The 21650-nt window shown below is 39.0% G+C and overlaps 1 protein-coding gene across 2 annotated transcripts in view; it reads right to left on the bottom strand.

Moving 5' to 3' along the window:
• Positions 1-21650, bottom strand: part of PRKG1 (protein kinase cGMP-dependent 1) — an 880390-nt gene that overhangs the window by 496502 nt on the left and 362238 nt on the right. For both annotated transcript variants that reach the window (XM_075000323.1, XM_075000322.1), the window contains exon 3: positions 20977-21090. In XM_075000323.1, the coding sequence (XP_074856424.1) occupies positions 20977-21090 (114 nt within the window). The remainder of the gene's footprint in view (positions 1-20976; positions 21091-21650) is intronic.

Genomic DNA, 21650 nt, shown 5'->3' on the forward strand with positions numbered 1-21650 from the left:
ACTGAATATTTATTTTGGCACCTCATTAGTATCCTGCAACTTGGCCATTAACATGACCCTTTTGAAATTTTGGCCAAGTGTGTCCACAGCCTTTGAGTTTTGCCATTGACTTCTGGGGTGTCAGTTTTTGAAAAGTATAAATTTATTTCTTTTGATTCCCAATACCGTAAATAAATAGTTTTCCCTTTACATATTAACTGTATTAACAACTGATTTAATATGTTAACATATTAACTGAATATTAGCTATTCAAACTGAAACAATAAGGAGATAAGTTGAACTAGAAGTAGCAGTTTTAATAAAAAACCCTACTCAGCTTACATAAATACAATTTATCAATTTATTATTTTAAATGATGACTGTTCTTCCAAGATAGAAAGAATGAAAAATTCTGCCAATTTGCCTTACATAGTACTTTTTAACTCAGAAATGCAATATTATAATCTCGACATTTGTTAAGTATTAAAAATGGATGGTCACTAAAACAATTAAATATTAGTAAACAAAGTAATGTAAATTTTAAAAAAGAAGGAAATATCACATCAGATGAAATTCTGAGCCCAGTAAGGGTCACAATATACTGACAGTACTTTTATAATTTTTGAGAGTGTTATATGGGCAAACACAGAGTTTAAGTACAATTAACCCAGACAAGTCTGTGCTATGGCCCCAGATGTTCCTTACATTTTGTAGAAATGGTTAAAGTTATAATCAATTATGTAAGAATATTAGCCTTAGGAAAACAGAGCTGACAAACTAAGAACTCGATTATTTTAGATATGTTGATGCACTGATGTGCACATTGTACATGCAAGCACAATTGCTGACGCTACTGGATGCAACAATTCAGCAACAGCACCTCTGAGAGCAGACTCAAGCCTTAAAAAGTGAAAACACCGCCAAACTTCTAAAAACCTCTACTATCTAAAAATTTACCAGAGGGTCCACAGATGCAGTCCTCAGACAAGCACTTCTCATTTATTTCAACAGCAAAACAATTACGGAATTGGACCATTACTCTTAAAGAATTATGGTAACTACTTTAAACAAGCTCAAGTTGGAGGGGCCAACCTCTTCAGGATGCCTGATGGACTTTTAGCAATGCAAAAGCCTGGGCCTTCAAGTATCACTATGCTTAGATATTTGTTACCATTTGGAAGTGCAGGTGAGCAACCATCCTTTCTAATGAGCAATACAATCACATGCAGATATATAGTGCTGTGCTCTGGTATTGAAGGTGATCTTTACTGCATGCATATTTATTTTGATTAATTAAGTGTCCCCATCTTACTCCAGTTAAGGTCATTGTTATGAGTATTCTCTGGTTGTTTACTCACTTTAATAGGAGTTGGACTGGTAGATAGATATGTCTGAGAGAAAAGTATAGCTCCCATGAAGAAGAAATGTAGATTTAAATCTGTGCCTGCTTTGAGCAAAAGGAAACCTCATTTCAGATAAATTAGCATAAAAATACCATGAAAAATATGCTTTTCTGCAGCTGATTGCTAACAGTGTGTGTTAATTTCATTTTTTCAGAATCATCTCAAGTGGCTCTGGATGGGGAAAACACTTGGAAAGATTTTTCTTATTCCAAATATAGGTTGATCATTTCTAGGTGCCTTTCTGCTGTCTTAACATTGACTAGTCCCTTGTTCCACAGATAGTAATCATCAAGGATTTCAAGAGGCAAACTAGACACATAATATACTATTTAATATTAGTGTGGAAGAATTGTGCTGATATAACCATAGAATAAAGCTCATCCTTCTATGTTTTAGTCTGGAAGAAAAACAACATGATGGTGAGAATGTAAGTGAACATGAAGTGAAAATCATATTGCATTTCCTTGAGCATTAAACCCTGCTGAAATTAAGGATTTTTATATCATTAGCAAAGTTCAAATTCCTCATTTATCAAAACTATTCTAGTCTTATCATTTCACACGTCAATAATGTTTTAGATGAAAATGAGGCTCTTGAGAAGTTATTTTACAGCTGTTAGTCACCACTTCTTCATGGCTTGAACAAGAAAAGATTGTAATCCACTTGTAAATATTTTAACTGTACAAATTTTCGAGTTATTTAACATCATAATTTAAAAAAATACATTCTCAAAACTATTTTAAAACTTATTGAAATGCTTGAATTCCCTTAAATCACAATGGTGTCTTCCAGATAGGCAACAGAATGAATTTTTATCTAATCTGGTGATAGTTAAAGTGAAGTTCAGTAGAGTTTGCTAATTTGTATTTATGTGCAAACTTTGCAGTATTGTTCCTCTTTTGAAGGGGAATGACCTCCCCCATTCTAGCCTCCATTTAATATGTTTCAATTTACAGTGATTAAAATTATTTTAAATGCAATTAAAGAAAAAATGTTTCTCCTCTTCCCTAGAACTACAGGTTACACCGTTTCCTATATAGGAGAGTATTTATTAAAACCACACATGAATACCAAATCTCCAGATACATATTTTATAATAAATGCTTTTACAGGAAAAGTCTGATTGATGGTCTTCCAGAGTTTTAATTATCTGTATTTTTCCAGTGTTGCATTTCCCTGGTCCTTTAAAACCATTACAAGATACAGCAAGCAAGGAAGCATGTTCAGTTCTTCAATGATTTATTTTAAAATGTTAACCACACCAAACACAGCTAACATTCATTATAAGTGGTGTTCCTCATTAAAATAATTAGTGAGTTTTAAGGGTACTTTATAATATCTCTTTCTAAGACCAAAAGGTGGAATGTGAAAGAAAGATATAGACAATGAGTAATATGGGACCAAGGAAAAAACCTTCATGATATACTACAGTTACCACAAAACCAATCTTAACATATACCAAAAAGAAACAAATCAAACAGAATGGCTAACATATAGTTGAGCTATTGCTTTATGATTTGAATTATTTTGTAACAAGTCTGAGTGGCACATGATGTACAGGTAATTATTCTGATTTTCATGAGCACACGGGAATTGTGAATCAGGCCTTTCCACACATGAATATAACTATAACATGAAGAACTATTTCAGCAAACACAGACCTATAATACATAGCATGCTGTAATAAAGCAGAGAAAGGAGATCAAGCAAACTTCAGTCCTGGGGAAATTCTGCAATTTTACTATGATTCCAAATGCAACAATTGCAGAATTCCTCCAGGGCTAAAACTTTGACCATTGCAGACCAGGAACTATGACTACAGACCCACTGAAACCGCTCACAAAAATGATGTTTGCAGGGGGCTTCTTACACTGTTCTGTGTTGCCTTTACAGATTCTTTTCCCATGGAGGATCATTATAAAAACAGATGCATTTATTGGTATCCTCTTCAGTAAAAAATGCTTTTTTCACCCCCAGTAAAGAATAGATGCTCTCTTCCATAACAGCAAACGATCCCATTAGACTGCAAACTTGACCTAGACTTCATCACAACCTATTTAAATCTTTACTGTAGTGTGCAGAGTGCATTCAGAAGTCAGATTCCCCCATTCCTTAAGGATTTCCCCCAGCAAAGGGAGTTCAAGACACCATAGACTGGCATAGCAAGAAGTGTGTCAGAAGAGAGACATGGCATAATGGGTTTGGACAAATTGATCTGCATTAGTGTTATCCCAAGCTGCTCCAACAGTCTCTTGGGACCATCGCAACCCAGATGAAGCTGTTCTGGATTACAGCTGAAGCTAAATCAGATCTAGGAAATGTACCAATTAAGCTTCTTGATGTCCTTAGTTATAAACTTTATGAAAATACTTGGTAAACTCGGGATTCTCAGGGATTTCTGCACTATGATCCACTATGCGAGACCACTGCCACATTATCCCATAACCCTCTGCCTTGATCTTCATAATGTCAACTTTTCCCAACAGATGATCTGTTAATAAAGCTAGAAGAAAAGCCTGGTCTGGAGTCCGGGTAAGGCACTTAGCTGAACTAACTCCTAAGTTCTCTGATGCAGTAAACTGAGAAAATGTAAATGACAGAACGCATACCAATACAGAAACTTCTGTGGATGTTAACCTAGGATAATGGACCTTAACAAATGATCCTGAATAAACAAACTACCAAAATCCATAGTAAATAATATATTAACTGTCAACTCTAAAGTGCGTAAATTCATTTGGTGAGGTGCTAGCAAACAGCATGTATTTTAATATGTGACTAAATGTAGACATACAGGAACAAAATTGTAGGCCATACTTACAGGATGGGGGACACACTTCTGGAGAAAATTTTAGTAAAATTGAAGGGTTCAGAGAAGAGCCACAAGAATGGTTAAAGGATTTGAAAACATGACAGTGACAGACTCAAGGACCTCAATCTATTTTGATTAATAAAAAAAGGTGGGGAGGTAAACCAATCAATCAATCACATTATTTAGATATCTACATGGGGAACAAATGCTTGGTAATGAGCTCTTCATTCTATCATAGAAATATAGAACACAGTCTGGTGGCTGGAAGATGACACTAGATGAATACGGATCAGAAATAAGGCACAAATGTTTACCAGTGAGAGTAATTAACCATTGGTACAATTTATAAAGGCCATGGTGCACCCTCCATCGTAGACATGAATCAAGATTACATTTTTTTTTCTAAAAGATATACTGCATCTAAGAATTTTTTGCGGGGTGGAAGGGAATTCTATGACATTTGATACAGAGGAGGCCAGACTAGATGATCACAACATTCCCTTCTGGTCAAAGAATTTACGATTCTCTTTAAAAAATATTTAACTTCAGGAATACTTAGGAAAAAAATTAATTGAAACTGCAAAAATTATCAGGTGATCATCATACAACACACAAAGCCTCAAATTCACAGCATACTTTTTGATGCACCTAAGTTTAACCCCGAGTGTTCCAGTGCATTAAACATATTCAAGTACCTTACTGAATCAGGACCTAATACTCCAACTCTCTGAAAGGTCTCTGAATTTTGCAAGCAACTTTAGTTGCATCACAAACTCCTTACAATTCAGAGAAAAACAGCCATAGGCATCTTCCTTGATGTAAGATCTTAATATCGTCAGTCAGTGAAACAGTTCATCCAGTTCCAAAAACAATCACTACTTCTTCCTCCACTCTAATGAGCACTGCTAATAGAGAACACATGCATAATAGCTCCCACTCCAAAGTATACATAAGTGAGCTAATAAACGTAATGGCAGCATTAACACACATCATCAACTAGAAGGACCAAAGGGAAAACTTTGAGCAGCATGTGCAAAGCAGGTAATCAGTATAAAAAATTTATCCAAAAGAAGAATAGTGGCAGTGAGAGGAAGGCAAACAATTCAGACAAAAACAAACAATGAAGATAAAATGAATTATGCAAAAGAAAATAAAATCAAACCATAAAATTTGCAACATCAAAACAAAGGGTAGGAAAAGACTTGTAGGAAGGAAAGCATACCAGGAGGTCAACAAAATAAAACTATAGCAGTAAAAACTAAAATATCACCAAACAAATAAAAGCAGCATAAAAATTGAAAATAACCAAAAAAAAAAAAATCTAAGGAACTAAAGACTAAAGTTCAACAAAAGAAATTAAGACAAGGATTTTTAAAAAATAAAAAAAAAAAAAAAAAAAATCTACAGCGATAATTGCTGGAGACAATAAGTGCTTCAACAAAGCAACATTGTGTCAGGGATTTTTATCATCCCTTGGGCATAATCATCCCCGTGGGCCAGGGAAAATAAGCCTTTGGCTGTAAAACATCAATGCAAGCACATGGAAAATCCAAAATCTCATAGGCTGCCATTTAGCAGCCCCCTAAACGGTCACTCTGAGTCAGTTGGTTTCCCCGGTAAACTGAACTCATGAATTATTCATGATCAGGAGTTTAAATTCCAGGCCTCTGATTGGCCCAAGGTAAATCTTTCTAGCACCTTCGGAGCCTCAGAGGACCTGATTGAAAACAGGTACATGGAATTTTCATATTATAATTATCTTATGAATTATGTATGAGGACAGAAGATAAAAGCAGGGCTCGCCTGCAGTTCGGGGGCCCTTAGGGACATGGACTGGCATCCACTACCTTACACCGAGGAGCGTGGCAGCTCCAGCTGTGTTCGCTGAACTCTGAAGCCAGATGCGAATCGCCGAAGAACTGAAATCACTGTGGTGTCAGCCTCTTTTTGGTGGCACCTGCCCAGAGTTGAATAAATCACCACCGCGCCTGGCCTACCTGAGTGGCCCTACCAGTGCAGAAGCGGCGCCCTCCAGCATCAGCGCCTCAGTGCCCACAAGCAGCACGTTTGCATCGAGGAGCAAACAAACAGACCCTTCGGCCAAACCTCCAGGTGGCGAACTTGTCCTCCACTTTGGTGGGGGGTACTGCATACCTGATGGCATAACCTGGGATCTGCCATCGTCATCAGCGTTCCTGTAATACCATCGCCCGCGCTCCCTTTGCAGACGACTCACCTTTGAAAAGGCTACTTCTACTGGACTCGACAAGCACCGGATTCGACTACAAAAACACGTAAAATTCCCATTAGGCCCGGGGCATATCCCAGAGCCGCATTACCAATATTGTCACTTCACACATATTCAAGGGAAAAACCAGATCAACTAGGATACCAGGACCCCTTATAGGGGGACGAGGGCATTCCCTTCTCGTGCCTTCCTTTGGCGGGGGGAGGGCAGTGCCCGGGGGCCCGACCCCTCAGGGCCAGGCCTAGAAACCCACATTCAGACAACCAAACTATGCTCACACTTAATAATTTATTATTATGTTAATTAGTACTAGTAGTATCAAGTATTAATAATTAGAAATAATTAATAATTAGAAATCTATCTTCCACTGCTGTATTATATTTGTTCAATTGTATACTATAAAGGTGCCTTTACCCATACTTACCTTTACCCTTCTAAATAGTAGCCAGGTTTCCTGGCCTAGCCAATTATTGGCCTCCCTCCTTCCATTTAAACCCAGAGTGAGTGCAAGGGCTCCCGGGCAATTAGGGTGGGCTTTTGGTAGAGAGCCACAGCCTCTCCAGCACCAACCACCTTTGGGCCAGAGTAGCGACCTGGCCCCAGGTAAGAGGAGAGGACCAGCACCCTCGCCCTACCTTTTTTCAAAGAACTCAAACCGTTTCTAAAACCTATTGCCTTTTCTTATTTCCAACTAACCAAACATTTGCCTTCCGGACAAATAAAGATTTCAATACAGAATTACACCATGGATCTTTTAATACTTGTAAGTGTTTAGTTGTGTTAGTTAATATAGGTATGAAGATAGACATAGTTAGTCGTAATTAGCATTTTGTTGTTACTTCATGTTCTTAAATAAACTGTTGTTCTGTTGTATCCTTTAATCAGTGTCCAGCCTTTGCTATTCTGGGCCAGCCACTGCCTGCCAGGGGAATTGGGTGGAGCCCAGGTGCACAACCCCAGTTTCTTCCACTCCGGTGGGGCGGAGGTGGGTCCTGTCTAAGCATCCCTCCTTGAGGGTAGTTTCCTGGGAGACCTTATAGGGCAAAGGGTCTCGGCCTCTGGTTGGCTACCCAGGGCCAGCTGGTCATGAGAGATCCCTACTGCGACACATTGCATCATCAGCAGTCAATGTGCCACATGCTTCCGTGTAATTATATTTAAATAAATTCATAAATGTTTGTGATTAAAGTGCTTCTTCTTTGCACTGCCCTAAAAGTTAATATTCAATGTCAATAGAAATCAGGAAGACCATGTCATAGACGAAAGTGACAAATACAACATTGCCAACGATAGCATTTTTCTCGAGTGTCATGTGATAGCTAGTGTTTTTTCTTAACATACTGCCTGTTGGAGTCGAGTCAATATTCGAGTTCATGGGCTTCGTTTTTCTTCTTCTTCCTTGAAAAAGTAGCAAGTTTCTAGCCCTTATGTGACATGAAGACAGTACAATCAAATAAGCACTCGAGCAAAATACATTTTTCATACCAATGAGTTTTAAACTAATCTCTTGATTGGAGGGTACCTATTTTCTAAATGTGCATGGACAGTATTACTGAAAGACAAAAAAGCAAAAACAAATAAACCCCAACACACACAACATCACCCTCCCACATCCTGTCTCTCCACCCCATTTCTCCCCGCTTCCGTCTGCCACACTGCCTCAGAAAACTATGCCTGCATGCACAGATTATGTTTTAGTAAAGAAATGCACTCAGGAGTGAAAACAAGTGGGCAAAGAGGCTGTTGGGGGAGTAATGAGTATTTTATCAGCAGTACAGCATTGATCTCAAAAGGAGAAAATAAGTGGTTAATAAAAAGCAATTAATTCCTACTGTATTACCAATTTGTTATTAAGGGGAACCAGATGCTTTCTGCCAAATCTCACTGTTTATAGTAATAAAAACACTGTAAGACTCTTTACAGCTGAAACCTCAGAAGTGTAAAGATGAGCAGCAATTCCACTGTTCTTGAAGAGAAATGGAAATTTTTCTCCTAATTACAACAAAGTGATAAAAATTCAACCATTCTGTTCAAAAGTAGTATACAAATGGCAACATGCATAATTACTGTATACAATGGGAAAAGACATGAGCTGTATTTTTATAACTGCAGAGCAACTACAGACTCATGTATGCTGAGAAAATGGACTGCGTAAAGCAGCGCCTTACAATTTCATGGACTTGCATTATCCAAAGAAGCACAGTGTTTTTTTAATTGAAAGCCTCCTCTAGCAGTGTCCTTTTGTGTGTTCCACCACAATCTCAGTTACGGTGCCTTCTGCTCTTCAGATTCACCCATTGTTCAGCTATGCTCAAAGGTGAAAGTGGGCCTGAGCAGGCTTGTGCGCCACTCTGGTAAGAACAGTCTACTGGACCAGCCCCCACACAGCCAGCTTGTTGCTTCCCCTGTCTGCTTTCAGTAGAGTCTGTCTAAGCTGCAGCAGCAGCAGCACTTTAACCTCACTGTCCCTTTTGCTTCAAGTATCCACAACTGTTTTGCCTGGGCTTAGAGTCTACTTACTAAAAGTTGCTACTTCCTATTGAACCTAAGTCATTTATGAGCCTACGCTTACCTGCTTTGACCTTGTAAACAACTCTGATATATCTTTCTCCCAATTAATTTGCTAGTTAATTACAAGATTGGCTACAGCCATTATGTTGTTTGAGATCTGAGTACAGTTGTCCTGGGATAGGTGACTGGTCCTTTAGGACTACACATAGCCCTGAGTTGTGTGGTAATTTCTGTGTAAACTGAGTCTCTCACACATAGTCAAGCTTACCTATGGCAAGAAACTCCTCTTGAGCATTTCAGTTGGTGACTTCATGTTAAGACTAGTACAGGGCTTTAGGCATTTACACTTGTTACTGGGTTGGTCAACTCTAATTATAAGGAGGTTTGCTTGGCTTCTCAACAGCCTACCTGAAGTTTGACACCCATGGTTATGAGACGATCCAAACAGCATGACGACAACACATTGGGGCTATAAGGTCTACAGAGATCTGTAATATCATGGTGGGGAGAAGAAGTGTTATTTCCCCTTCACATAACACACGAACCAAGAATCACTCAATGAAACAAAGAGGCAGCACTTCCAGGGGAATGCAAATGATTGAGATCAAAAATGCAAATGAACCATGGATTTATATATTGTGTCTCATTTGCATATTCTCAACCAATCACGCTTCTGGGAGAGGTTTTTCTGGAAGCAAAAACAGCCATGTAGATGGGGTTCCTTCAGAAAAACACCCTGTTTCTGAAAGAACCCTTCTTCCTGAAGCGACTGAAGGTGAGGGGTTCTTTTGGAAACAGAGTGTTTTTGCGAAGGTTGCCATGGGCATGATGTATTGAAGCACTTACTCTTCCAGGATCAGCCACATGATAGACAGGCCCTTCCTCTCTTCAAATTGCACAAAACCATTCAAGCTTCCCTCATAGCTCTTAAGTATCTGTGGAGTCACTGATTACCACCCTAGACTTGCAAGTCATCCTTTGCCAACATGTAGAGTGCTAGCAGCATCTATTTAGATACCTTGTTGGCTCCAGGTGCCAGTCTCTGAAACCTGTCCACCTGAAAGCAAGACAATGCAATAGCTATACCTTTATCATGGGCACAAGTTTTTTAAACATTAACGTTTCTATTACAAATATCTACATCAACTTCAAAATCCCAAGTGACTTGGTGGGTGGTACACATTATCAATTGCATGCTGTCACACCTTTTGTTAGGATGTGTTCCCCAAATCACGACTGACACTAGAAAGAAAAAAAAATTACATCCTATTTTTTTCCTTTTTGTATGCATGTGCATGGCCATTTCTGAGCATAAAACCTGTGCTGGTAAAATACCCCAAAGCCCACTCTGCTAGAAACAACAAAGCATACATTTGAAGATCCACTTGAAGTACACAATTCAGCTTTCACAATGATACTATTTAAATGGCCCCGGAACCCCAAAATGTATTTATACTTAAATGACTAAATGGCCTTTCCATTCTGTTAGCTTTTAATTCTTATGCAATGTTCTTCTGTACAACATTAACTAACCCTACTGAGAACTGACATTTGGATGCTGCATGACTTCTTTTCCCTCACACAGGGGATCCTAAGTCCTCATGTAAATCTGGCCCACAAATATGCATCATCTATTTTATTAGGATAATCCCAAAGGGAAAACCCTTACTACTTCCACTTTAATATATATGAGAGAGAGAGAGAGTGCGCGCGTGCTTTCGTCCAGCACACCACTTTCAGGTTTCCCTCTTTTTAATCCTGTATGCACAGAATCCCCCTGGCTTAGTCTGTTACCACACTAGAAATGCCAGGCTCTATTGCTCTCATGTATTAGCAGAGACATATTAAACTATTGCAGAACTTTAATACACATTTATAGAGGAGAGAAAAATGAAAGTCTCCAGAATGAATTGATTGAGCATGAAATGCTCATGGACTAACAACCCTGTAGACTGAAGTTACTCGTTTACAGAGCAGCAGCCACCACTCTGAGGAGACAACAGAGGACAATGGTAGTTGAAAACTCTCTTCTGAGGAATGAACACACACATCTGTTATTCTGATATGACATCCTGGGAGGTATGCTGCCTGCCAGGGGCCCATATCAGACGCATAATGATGGACTGTTAAGGATTATCCATCAGTCTGACTACTACCTCATGCTACTCATCCGCATAGGCACTACTGATACTGTGAGGTATCACCCTCAGCAGATCAAAAGTGACTACAGGGCCCTGAAAGTATGGGTGAGGGAGTATGGAGTGCAGATGATGTTCCCTTCAGTCTTTATGGAGAAAGGTAGGGGCCCAGGCAGAAACAGATACATCCTCGACCATCCATGCCTTCCTGCTAAGATGCTGTCACCAGAAGCAGGCATGACAACAGCTTTCAAGTACCTGAAAGGTTGTTACAAGGAGGATACAAAAATATTCTTCTTGACCTCTGACGACAATACAAGCAGCAATGATCTTAAGTTGTGACAAGAGAGGCTTAGGTTGAACACTAGAAAACACTTAGACAAACACCTATCAGGGATCGTCCAGATGGTGCTTGGTCTTACCAAGAGTGCAGGGGACTAGGTCTGATGAACTCTCAAGGTTGCCTCATGTTCTGATATTTTATGATTATTTAGTTTTGCTATGAATGCAGGGAACTAGACTGTGTGACCTACTGAGTCCAGTCTATAATGGCTATCACATGCACAGAAAAATTGCTTCATAATTTCAGTTTTCTGCTGCCTTCTCATAATTATGCTATGCATTGCTGCATTTGGCAGCATGAAATCCTTTGGCTATAGGACCAATTTTATTTTGCCATCCTATCTCAATCTTCTTTCTGATTATGCCATCTCTGTTTTCCTCAAGATTGCACTGCACTTTATTGTAGGCACCTGGACATCCTATAGAATCAAAGAGCCCTATATTACACACCCGCACACCCACACACCACATAAACCTTTACTTAGAATCATAGAATGCTAGAACTGGAAGGGTCCTTCAGAGGTCAGCCCTGACAGATATTTATCTAACCTGCTCTTAAATATCTCCAGTGATGGAAAAACAAAATCTTACTACATCAAGATGTAAGAAAGGGAAGTTGTACAATTATTAATCCACTGTCCTCAATGCTGTTTTCTTCTCACTTTCTTTCAGCATGGAAATCATTTTGGAACCCTTTGCCAGTTCTCAAATATAGCAATTTTTTAATAAGTTATTTGGATCATGACCCATAAGACCTACAAACAACTATGCTGTGATGTGCGTGACATCCTTAAAAAGTTGAGGCTCCACCTTGTTACACTACCTAGTCAAAACCTTATGGGACATTTTAACACCTGAATAACAGTCCTTATGCGGACATGCGGACGCTACTAATGGTGGTGGTTTCGTGTGTAAATTTAGGGTATGGTTGGACACAACAAACTCCTATGTCACTTTATTAGATTTACAGATTAACAACATTTAAAATTGGTAGCAAAGAGCTGTGCACACAAGGTAGACAAGAGTGTCTCTGGGGGGTGCTGCTGCTATGCTATCCTTCATATGGGTTCAGGGAACATACACTCTAGCCAATACCAAGGAGATCTGGCCCTGTCCTCATCCTTTATTGGAACCTAATGCCGAGGAGGCACTAACGCTGAACACCCCATCAATTTGGGGTCGCTCAAGGGTTACAGATGTGGCTATCCTCAGCAATAAGGGCTCAGAGATTAGAGAGAGAAGATTTTGTGTTCTTCACTTGTGCACTTGCACCCAGGCGGTAACAGAATCTGACCCTTCATATAATTTTCAGATGTTTTAGAGAGTGGGAGAGAAAACTGCAAAACATTGTTACATTTACAGAAAATTTGGAATTCTGATGAGGGAGGCTGCAGGAGTCACTGTTGAAAGACACAGGGCAGGTAAGCGACCTTTCTGAAGCAGTGTGCCAACATTTGACCTTTTGACCTCTACATATTGTCTGAGTGCTGGTAATACTTTTTCCAGTCACTAATAGTTCTACTTACAACAGCTTCCTTAAGAAATAAAGATCCAGAGCTTTGATGTTTAGGTGGTGGTTGGTAGCATTAGCTGGTCTTTTGTTAAACCACAGGTAGCATGGCTTTGAGCAAGCTCCCAGCTGCCTGGAGGAGGAGAAGCGGGGCTCAGCTCCTACCTCATGTGCTGATGAAAATCATCTCACATGCCACTCTTGGCCCCTGTTGTGGTGGGGGGGCGGTGGGAGGAATTGCTGACCCCAACAGTGTCAAAAAGGACTATTTCACCAGGAAGAGTGGGAGGTTTAAAAGCACCATCTTCAATGGTATCCACGCTTACCCCTAACACAGCACATACAGGCAGGCCTGCTGATGGTGGGGGGGAAGAGGCAAAGTGGGCAGTTGTCCTGAGCCCAGCCTTCCAAAGGAGCCCAGAGCTTTTGAAGTGACAGCAGCTGGACTTTTGGGCCCCCTTTAGAGTGCCAGTAATGCTGCTCCACCGCTCTGTGCAGCTGTGGGGAAGCACTGTGGTCCCAGGAACATTAAGAACTGCCTTTGGCCCTGCCCCTCCTACCCTTTGAACCTGCCCTTTTCTGGGGCACGGAGAAAGGCCCCCTCTCCCACTTTGCCCTGGGGCCTTCAGTAGCTCTTGGCCCTGCTGCATACAGGGACACGCATCCATTTATAAGGAGAAATGTATAGAGTCCTGATGTTCCCTGCAGGCACAGCGCGTTCTATTCCTTGACTGTTGGTTTACGCAACATACATACTAAAAGACAACCTTCCATCACCAAGACCTAGAAATGGTTCTTATGCTGAATAACTATTTGTTTTAACAGACAACTGAAAGGCTGTTGTCTTAGTTTTCCCAGCAAATTATCACTGGTATCAAACTTTGTCAATGTATTGCCATTCTTTATTAATGTAACTCACCGTAATGCTGGAGGGCTCAATAAATACTACTTCTGGAAAACTCACCTTATCCAAATTATCCAAGCTTGCAGCAAAACAGAAAAATTGGTCCCCTAGCTCTGCAGTGTAGAGGTGATTTTTTTTTGTACAGTTAGCATTCCTGATACACATAAAACAAACAACTATTCTTCTCTTTGCAGGGAAGCATTTTTAGTTCTAGCAAAGAGACTTCCATAACATAACAGTTTTAGTCGTGCTTCTCTATTTTATTCATATTTAACATTCTTAAACATATGGATCTTAGTTCAGGATAAGCCTAGCCTCAGGTGAATTCAACACACTTACAGGAGGATGTTTTTGGTTCATGAAAGGGAAGGTGGGAAAAAGGTTTTTTTTAAGGCTTATGCATATGATTAAAAGTGTAATATGAACACAGAGGACAGCTCTTCAATGCACACAGCATCTTTGTGCACTGAAAGTCTATTCCATTTTTAAACCTATTTTGTTCTCAGAATATACTTAAACTTTAGAGCTATTAATGGGATTATTCTTTAAGAGTCATAAAAGTTATTGCATATTATTGCACACAGTTTGACTTTTTCCCACTTTGGCCCTCTTCATATTGCCTCATGTTGTCAATGTTTCCTCAAATGCAAATCAACCTCAATTTTTAGATCTATATCTTTCTTCTCTCTCATTCTTCCAGTGGCGTACAAGTTTCTGCTTACAGAGAAAGAAGTCAAACAGTTTTTGTCCACCTACTTCCCCATAAGGATGCAGATAATGTTCCTCATTAGCAGGATTTTCTCTATTAACCTCATTTTTTTTCACCAGGGTGGTGGAAGAAGTATGACAACTCAGCATCTCTCTTCCTCATTACAAGCAGAGATGAGAACTGCATTTATAATTAATTATTTTCTCTGTCAGTTGCCTGGAACGCATGCTGTTTCAGTTTCCTATTTACAAGTGTCTATATCATAAAATATTACACCAGTGTAACCTGTGAATTTATATGTTGAATTAGAAGCCAAGTACCAGCTCTGTCTTTAACCTTTTGTCATGAACTAATAGTATTGTTTGAAGTTTTTCAGGTTTCCTCACTTTCTGTACTGGATCTTAATTTTTTCCACTTTTCACAAAATATTTGTTGCTGTTCAATCTGGCCTTTGTAAAATGTCACGCATCATGGCATATTTGTTGGTAGGTCTTATGGGTCATGATGCAAGTAATAAAAAAGTCTACAATAGAGAACTAACAAAGGGGGAGACAGTGTCTTTATGTGGAAAAATAAAAAAAAACATCTCTCCATCAGGGACAATTCCTTGCTTGTGCCCAAACTTCATGACTCTGTAGGAGGAGAGTGGATTATTCTATATTGTTCTTCCAACTTGTTTTCTAGGTTGTTTTGGATTATGCAGCTCAGCATGTGACTGGCTTTAGACCAATTAGGTTGAATGTGCACCCAAGATGTTTCTATAATAGGAGTCTCTTTACATCAGTACTTTGAAAACCATGTTCTGTGGAACACTGGTATTCCGTAAACAACTCACCAGTGAAGACGTAGCCAGTAACTCAAGTCAATGGGCAAGACCAGAGTTGATGGACTTAATCACCAAGGGTTCTGAAAGAACTCAAATGTGAAATTGCGGAGTTATTAACAGTGGTTTGTAACCTATCCTTTAAATCCACTTTGGTACCAAATGACTGCAAGACGGCCAATATAACGCCAATATTTAAAAAAGGCTCTAGAGGAGACCCTGGCAATTATAGACCGATAAGTTTAACATCAGTACCAGGCAAATTAGTAGAAACACTAGTAAAGAATAAAATTGCAAGCCACGTAGAAGAGCACGAATTGTTGAGCAAAAGTCAGCATGGTTTCTGCAGAGGGAAGTCGTGTCTAACTAATCTATTAGAATTCTTTGAAGGGGTTAAACATGCGGACAAGGGGCACCCAGTGGACATAATATACCTAGATTTCCAGAAAGCCTTTGACACGGTCCCACACCAAAGGCTTTTATGTAAATTAGGTGGTCATGGGATAGGAGGAAAGATCCTTTCATGGATCGGGAATTGGTTAAAAGACAGAAAACAAAGGGTGGGAATAAATGGTAAATTTTCACAATGGAGGAGGGTAACTAGTGGTGTTCCCCAGGGGTCAGTCCTGGGACCGATCCTGTTCAACTTGTTCATCAATGATCTAGAAAATGAGGTAAGCAGTGAGGTGGCCAAGTTTGCAGATGACACCAAGTTGTTCAGGACAGTCAAAACCAAAAGGGATTGTGAAGAACTACAAAAAGATCTCAGCAAACTGAGTGATTGGGCAGCAAAATGGCAAATGAAATGTAATGTGGGTAAGTGTAAGGTAATGCATGTTGGAAAAAATAACCCAAATTACACGTACTACATGATGGGGTCAAATTTAGCTACGACAGATCAGGAAAGGGATCTTGGAGTTATAGTGGATAGTTCTCTGAAGACATCCACGCAGTGTGCAGCGGCAGTTAGTAAGGCAAATAGGATGTTAGGAATTATTAAAAAAGGGATCGATAATAAGACAGAAGATATCATACTTCCCCTATATAATACTATGGTACGCCCACATCTCGAGTACTGCGTGCAGATGTGGTCTCCTCACCTCAAAAAAGATATATTGGCATTAGAAAAGGTTCAGAAAAGGGCGACTAAGATGATTAGGGGCTTGGAAAGGGTCCCATATGGAGAGAGGCTAGAGAGACTGGGACTTTTCAGTTTGGAAAAGAGGCGATTGAGGGGCGATATGATAGAGGTATATAAAATCATGAATGGTGTGGAGAAAGTGAATATAGAAAAATTATTTACCTTTTCCCATAATACAAGAACTAGGGGACACCAAATGAAATTGATGGGTAGTAGGTTCAAAACTAATAAAAGGAAATTTTTCTTCACACAGCGCACAGTCAACCTGTGGAACTCCTTGCCCGAGGAGGCTGTGAAGGCCAGGACTCTATTAGGGTTTAAAAAAAGAGCTTGATAAATTTTTGCAGGTTAGGTCCATAAATGGCTATTAGCCAGGGATAAAGTATGGTGCCCTAGCCTTCAGAACAAGGGCAGGAGATGGATGGCAGGAGATAAATCACTTGATCATTGTCTTCTGTTCTCTGGGGCACCTGGCATTGGCCACCGTCGGCAGATGGGATGCTGGGCTGGATGGACCTTTGGTCTGACCCAGTATGGCCATTCTTATGTTCTTATGATCTTATGTGAGATTCCTGCAGCTGTAATTGCTGTGATACTAATATGAGGTGGCACTTACTACATTAAGTATCAGTACTCTCTGAACTCGGAGTGCACATGCAGGTTTCTTTGAATGTCCAAGAATGATCAATCACCCCTTTCTAAAATCTTCAAAAATTCATCCTGTGTGGCATGCTTAGCTTATCTTGATGACATCCTTTGGCATCTAACAAGCTGAGCTCTTCTCTCAGGGCAGTATATAAATGATCTGTTCATGCATGGCAGGGTAGAAGCATTCATCAGACAATGTGGAAATCTGTAATACTCAGCACCAGGAAGAAACTAAGTCATTTCTTCTTGCTTTAGACTTCATGAGGAAAGGGAATAAGGAACAAACAGGAACTTTCATCAACATCTCAGAGAACTTCAGGACCTGCTTAGGACTATTTTGCCAGTCAATCACACTTTCAAAGCACTCATCAGGAGTTCCTAGTGTTGCGCCATAGGGGCTGGGTCTTAGCACTATTTAATATTTTTGACTGAACTCAAGGAAAACAAAATCATTTATCATTTATGAAGATGGCACAAACATTGAGGGTAGAGTAGTAAATAATAGAGAGGACAGGTCCCAGTGCAGAGCTTTCTGGGTAATATGGATGCAAGCAAATATCTGTTTCAGGGGTTAAATAAAGTCATATGTTTAAGAACAAAATGTAGGTTTGCAGGATGGAGGGCGGTGGGGGGGGGAAACTCTACCCTGAGAAACAGTGGCTCTGAAAAGGCTTATCGGGGATAATCAGTTGAACATCAGCTCCCAGTGCAAATTCATACCCAAAAAGAATCTTGAATAAGGAGGTTAGATTACTTGCATATGGCACTGGTGTGATTAATGGAATACTGTGCCTAATTTTGATCCTCTCAATTCAAAAATGATGTTGATACATTGGATATAAGTTCCCTACTGTGACAAGCCAAGTAACACCTTTCATCAATAAGACAGGTCCCTTCAACACATTCATGTATGAATGTATTTAAAACATTTTAGTCCTCATGAAAATTTGCTTTTAGAAACTTCATAAGCAGCCATTTCTAGCAGGGTTAAGGTTGCCAAATTTAATCTGTTCATAGTTAAATTGGAGGTCTTGGATAGGAAGAGAAAATATTCTCAGGTGGTGAATAGGATCAGAAGTGGATATCCTGAATGAAGGTTTCCTTATTTAGAGTGTTATTTACTACAGGATATTTTCCCTTGAACTTTTTTCATAGAAGACAAAGTATGTCCCCTTGATACATTTTCTAATCCTCAATAACAGAGGAATGTTTACTTTCACCACAGTTCCAGTCAAATTTACTTACACAAATAAGGAAATACCAGCTTACTATCCAGGGTGCTTGTTTCAGCTCAATCACCACCTTCACACTTAACCATTTTTAACAACACTTGAATTTCTAGAGCTTTAATAACTATATTTACTTACTGTTAAGACAGACGAATATCTACAAAGGTTTTAATAAGATTGTCAGAAGTGATTGTAGTATTTTAAATTTATTAGTCAATAACATCTCAAATTGTTCTGTGCACCTCAAAATCCTGTATATTTACACACACAAAATGACTCCAAAAGTGTCAAATGGTGACCTCCCATGTCACTAGATTTGAAAGGATAGGGAGTAGGTTACAGTCACAACGGCCACTCACTTATTAGTGCAATAACGAGAGAAATTGCATTAAAGTCACTTGTTAGCATTCTAAATGAGATTACATTTAGAACAGCTGCCTACAGAAGGAGGTACATAATTACTGCCATTTTCATATGCCTGGCAGAAAGCAAGAGAGCACTTGCTAATAATGCTGCCTATGTCTTTCTTAAGAAAAAGGTCTTTCAGAGTGGCGACAGTACCGACCTTACTAGTGCCCCTAATTTAATAAGCAAAAAAAGATGCAGATACAACTAAGTACCTATCAACAGTTTAGAAGAAGGCTAATGAGAAAGGACAGAGTAAGTAGTATGACAGAATGAACAACAACTAGCAATACAGTTACTGTTTTCTTGTGTGTTCTTATGCTGTCTGGAAAAGAACAGCATACAAATGTAAACAACAACTATCAATTTCCTCATTTTCTTCTTTAAAAATTCTCTGTCTCCTTCACATTCCCATTCTCCTGCAATGTCATCTCACTGATATTACTTTGGCCACATTCTCCGTGACTAAAGGAGCTTTGATTTTCCAAGGACACTTAATGACTTACTTTTCTGTTATGTCATAATTCATTTTTTTAAGTTGGACATTTTCAGTTATTTTCTTCTGAACAGAGAAAGCCATGTCTCATTGGCTTTTATATTTTTTTTTTGGTCTATATTCTTCCAATTGCCTATCAGCCATTACTGCCTTAAGACAGTCTATAAAACAAAAGCATTCTTAATTTGTTCTCTCTTATAGAAAACCTATGAGTCTGTATTTCACAGGTCATCACCAACCTCTTCTGTTCAAGACCAGAAGGGTCTGTCACTATATTTTACCATCTCTGGCTCTGAATGTGTGAACCCAAGACTGAATGATTGCTTGTAATCTCATTTGACATGACATATTTCTTTAAAAAAGGTCATGTAGAGGGTAAAAATTTCCCCTCACGTGTCTTAACAGATTTTTGCACTGCACACATTTTAACGCATTGTTTTATAGCGGAACAATGGAAAAATGGGAACTATATTTAACAAGGGGACGAACACCATGCAACTGCTTGTGAGCTTCTATTGCAAAGGGAACTTTTGGAATCCGGAGCATTCCAAATATGCATTAACCACTATTTCTTACAGCAGGATTGACCTGTCCAGAAAAAAATACTTATCTCCGATTTTTATAGGGCCCATGCTAAAGGCTAAATTTGTAAGCTAATGAACATTTTCTTTTCTGATGAAATCTCACCTGTGAAGTTCCAGCATACTCCAAATAAAATACATCACCATGGACTGAGGAAAACAAAGAGAGGGCCTTACCATTCTTCACCCATCCCCTAAACAAAGCTCCCTTTGGTTCCAAAGTGCTGTGTGTTAGCTGAGAACGTATCTTGTGCTCAGCAGGTTATGAGCACAATGGCTGAGTAACGAGGCATTAAACCCTATCTATGACAACCTCAGGAAGAAGACTGATCAAGTTTTTGAGATGTGATGTGAAGATCTCATTCTTTGCCCTTCTTAGAGTCTTTGCTATCAAAAATTGTGACACCTGAATCCCCACATAACATTAGAAAGAAGTCAGTTGTGAATGTCCTGCATGAGAAAGATATTTTCTTTCTCCTTCAAATATGTGATTCACACAATAATTATCAGTTAAAAATGCATATACAAGCAGCTACATCAGGGGGTTCAGCAACAAAGAAATAGCATCACTGTCAGTAGTTTCTTGTCTTAGTTTTCCCATCAGAATAGAAAGTGAAACAATGGGGTGATAAAATGGATGGTTCCAAAACACTTATCTGGTACTTGCACCAGCCTTCCCAATGTACAGAAGAGGGATTGTTCATTGTACTTTGGTTACAACTGGGTTACTGAAGTTCTTTTTCTTTAATATGTGAGGGGGGAAAACCCTCTGATTTTCTGGAATTTAAGGAGATTGAATGAGGTAAAATTTACTGCAGACACTATAACTTAATGCAGTAACTTTTCTTTCTTTTTCACAAAACCCTTCCAGCAAAGAAATCAAGTCTGTTGCAGTCCAATGAAAAGAATGTACCACGTTGCATGATATAACCTATTCAATATGCAAAGCCAATCTGGAAACGGTGACAGTAAAGCTGAACTATTTTAACAATGTTTTTCAATCAAAAATGCCAGAGAAATCTGATAACTGACCTAGTGGAGCCATGCATTAACACTGACAAACATTTTTAAGACTTTAAATTCTAAAATTGTCTTACTTTTGACCGTTGCTGTCCGGGTGCAATTGTAAAGGATAGCTAGCTCCCCAAATACTTTGCCAGGTCCCATGGTGCACAGTTTCACACCTTCTTTTGTCACTTCAACCTTTCCATCTGTGGGGAAAGAATGCCATTTTAAGTTCCAAGCTTTCTTCTCATCTCTTTCATGAAAATTTGTTCTAGGTATAATGTAAAGAGAGTAACAGAACTTTTTTTATGACAAATTTATAACTATGTTACAGAAAGATAATAGTAGCATAATCTTTGGAAAATTATTTTATAAATAAAGCTTATAAAAAGGTAATGATGATTGAAGTTTCTTAATGGAGACAAAAGTTTAATGGAACCCTAGAATAACATGTAGCTTATTTTATATAAGACATTTCTGAGCAAAATTCTCTCAGATGTTTTGTATGAAAAAAAATCAGGAGATTTGAGTTTAACATCACACATGGAAAACAAATTGACTAATATTGGTTCCCCCACACACTTAAAAAAACCAGAAAAAACTAATCTTTGTGAACATTCATCCATGAATAAGGCAGCTAATATCAAAACGATTATTACTTTGACACATGTTCATTATTTCATTCACATCTCACAGTATCTTCTCTTTTTTGAGCATTTTATCTTACTGGGGCAAGTCTGTTTTATCTGCTCATCGTGATCACACA

Source organism: Carettochelys insculpta, chromosome 7, assembly GCF_033958435.1.
Source record: "Carettochelys insculpta isolate YL-2023 chromosome 7, ASM3395843v1, whole genome shotgun sequence".
NCBI classification, from domain to species: domain Eukaryota; kingdom Metazoa; phylum Chordata; order Testudines; family Carettochelyidae; genus Carettochelys; species Carettochelys insculpta.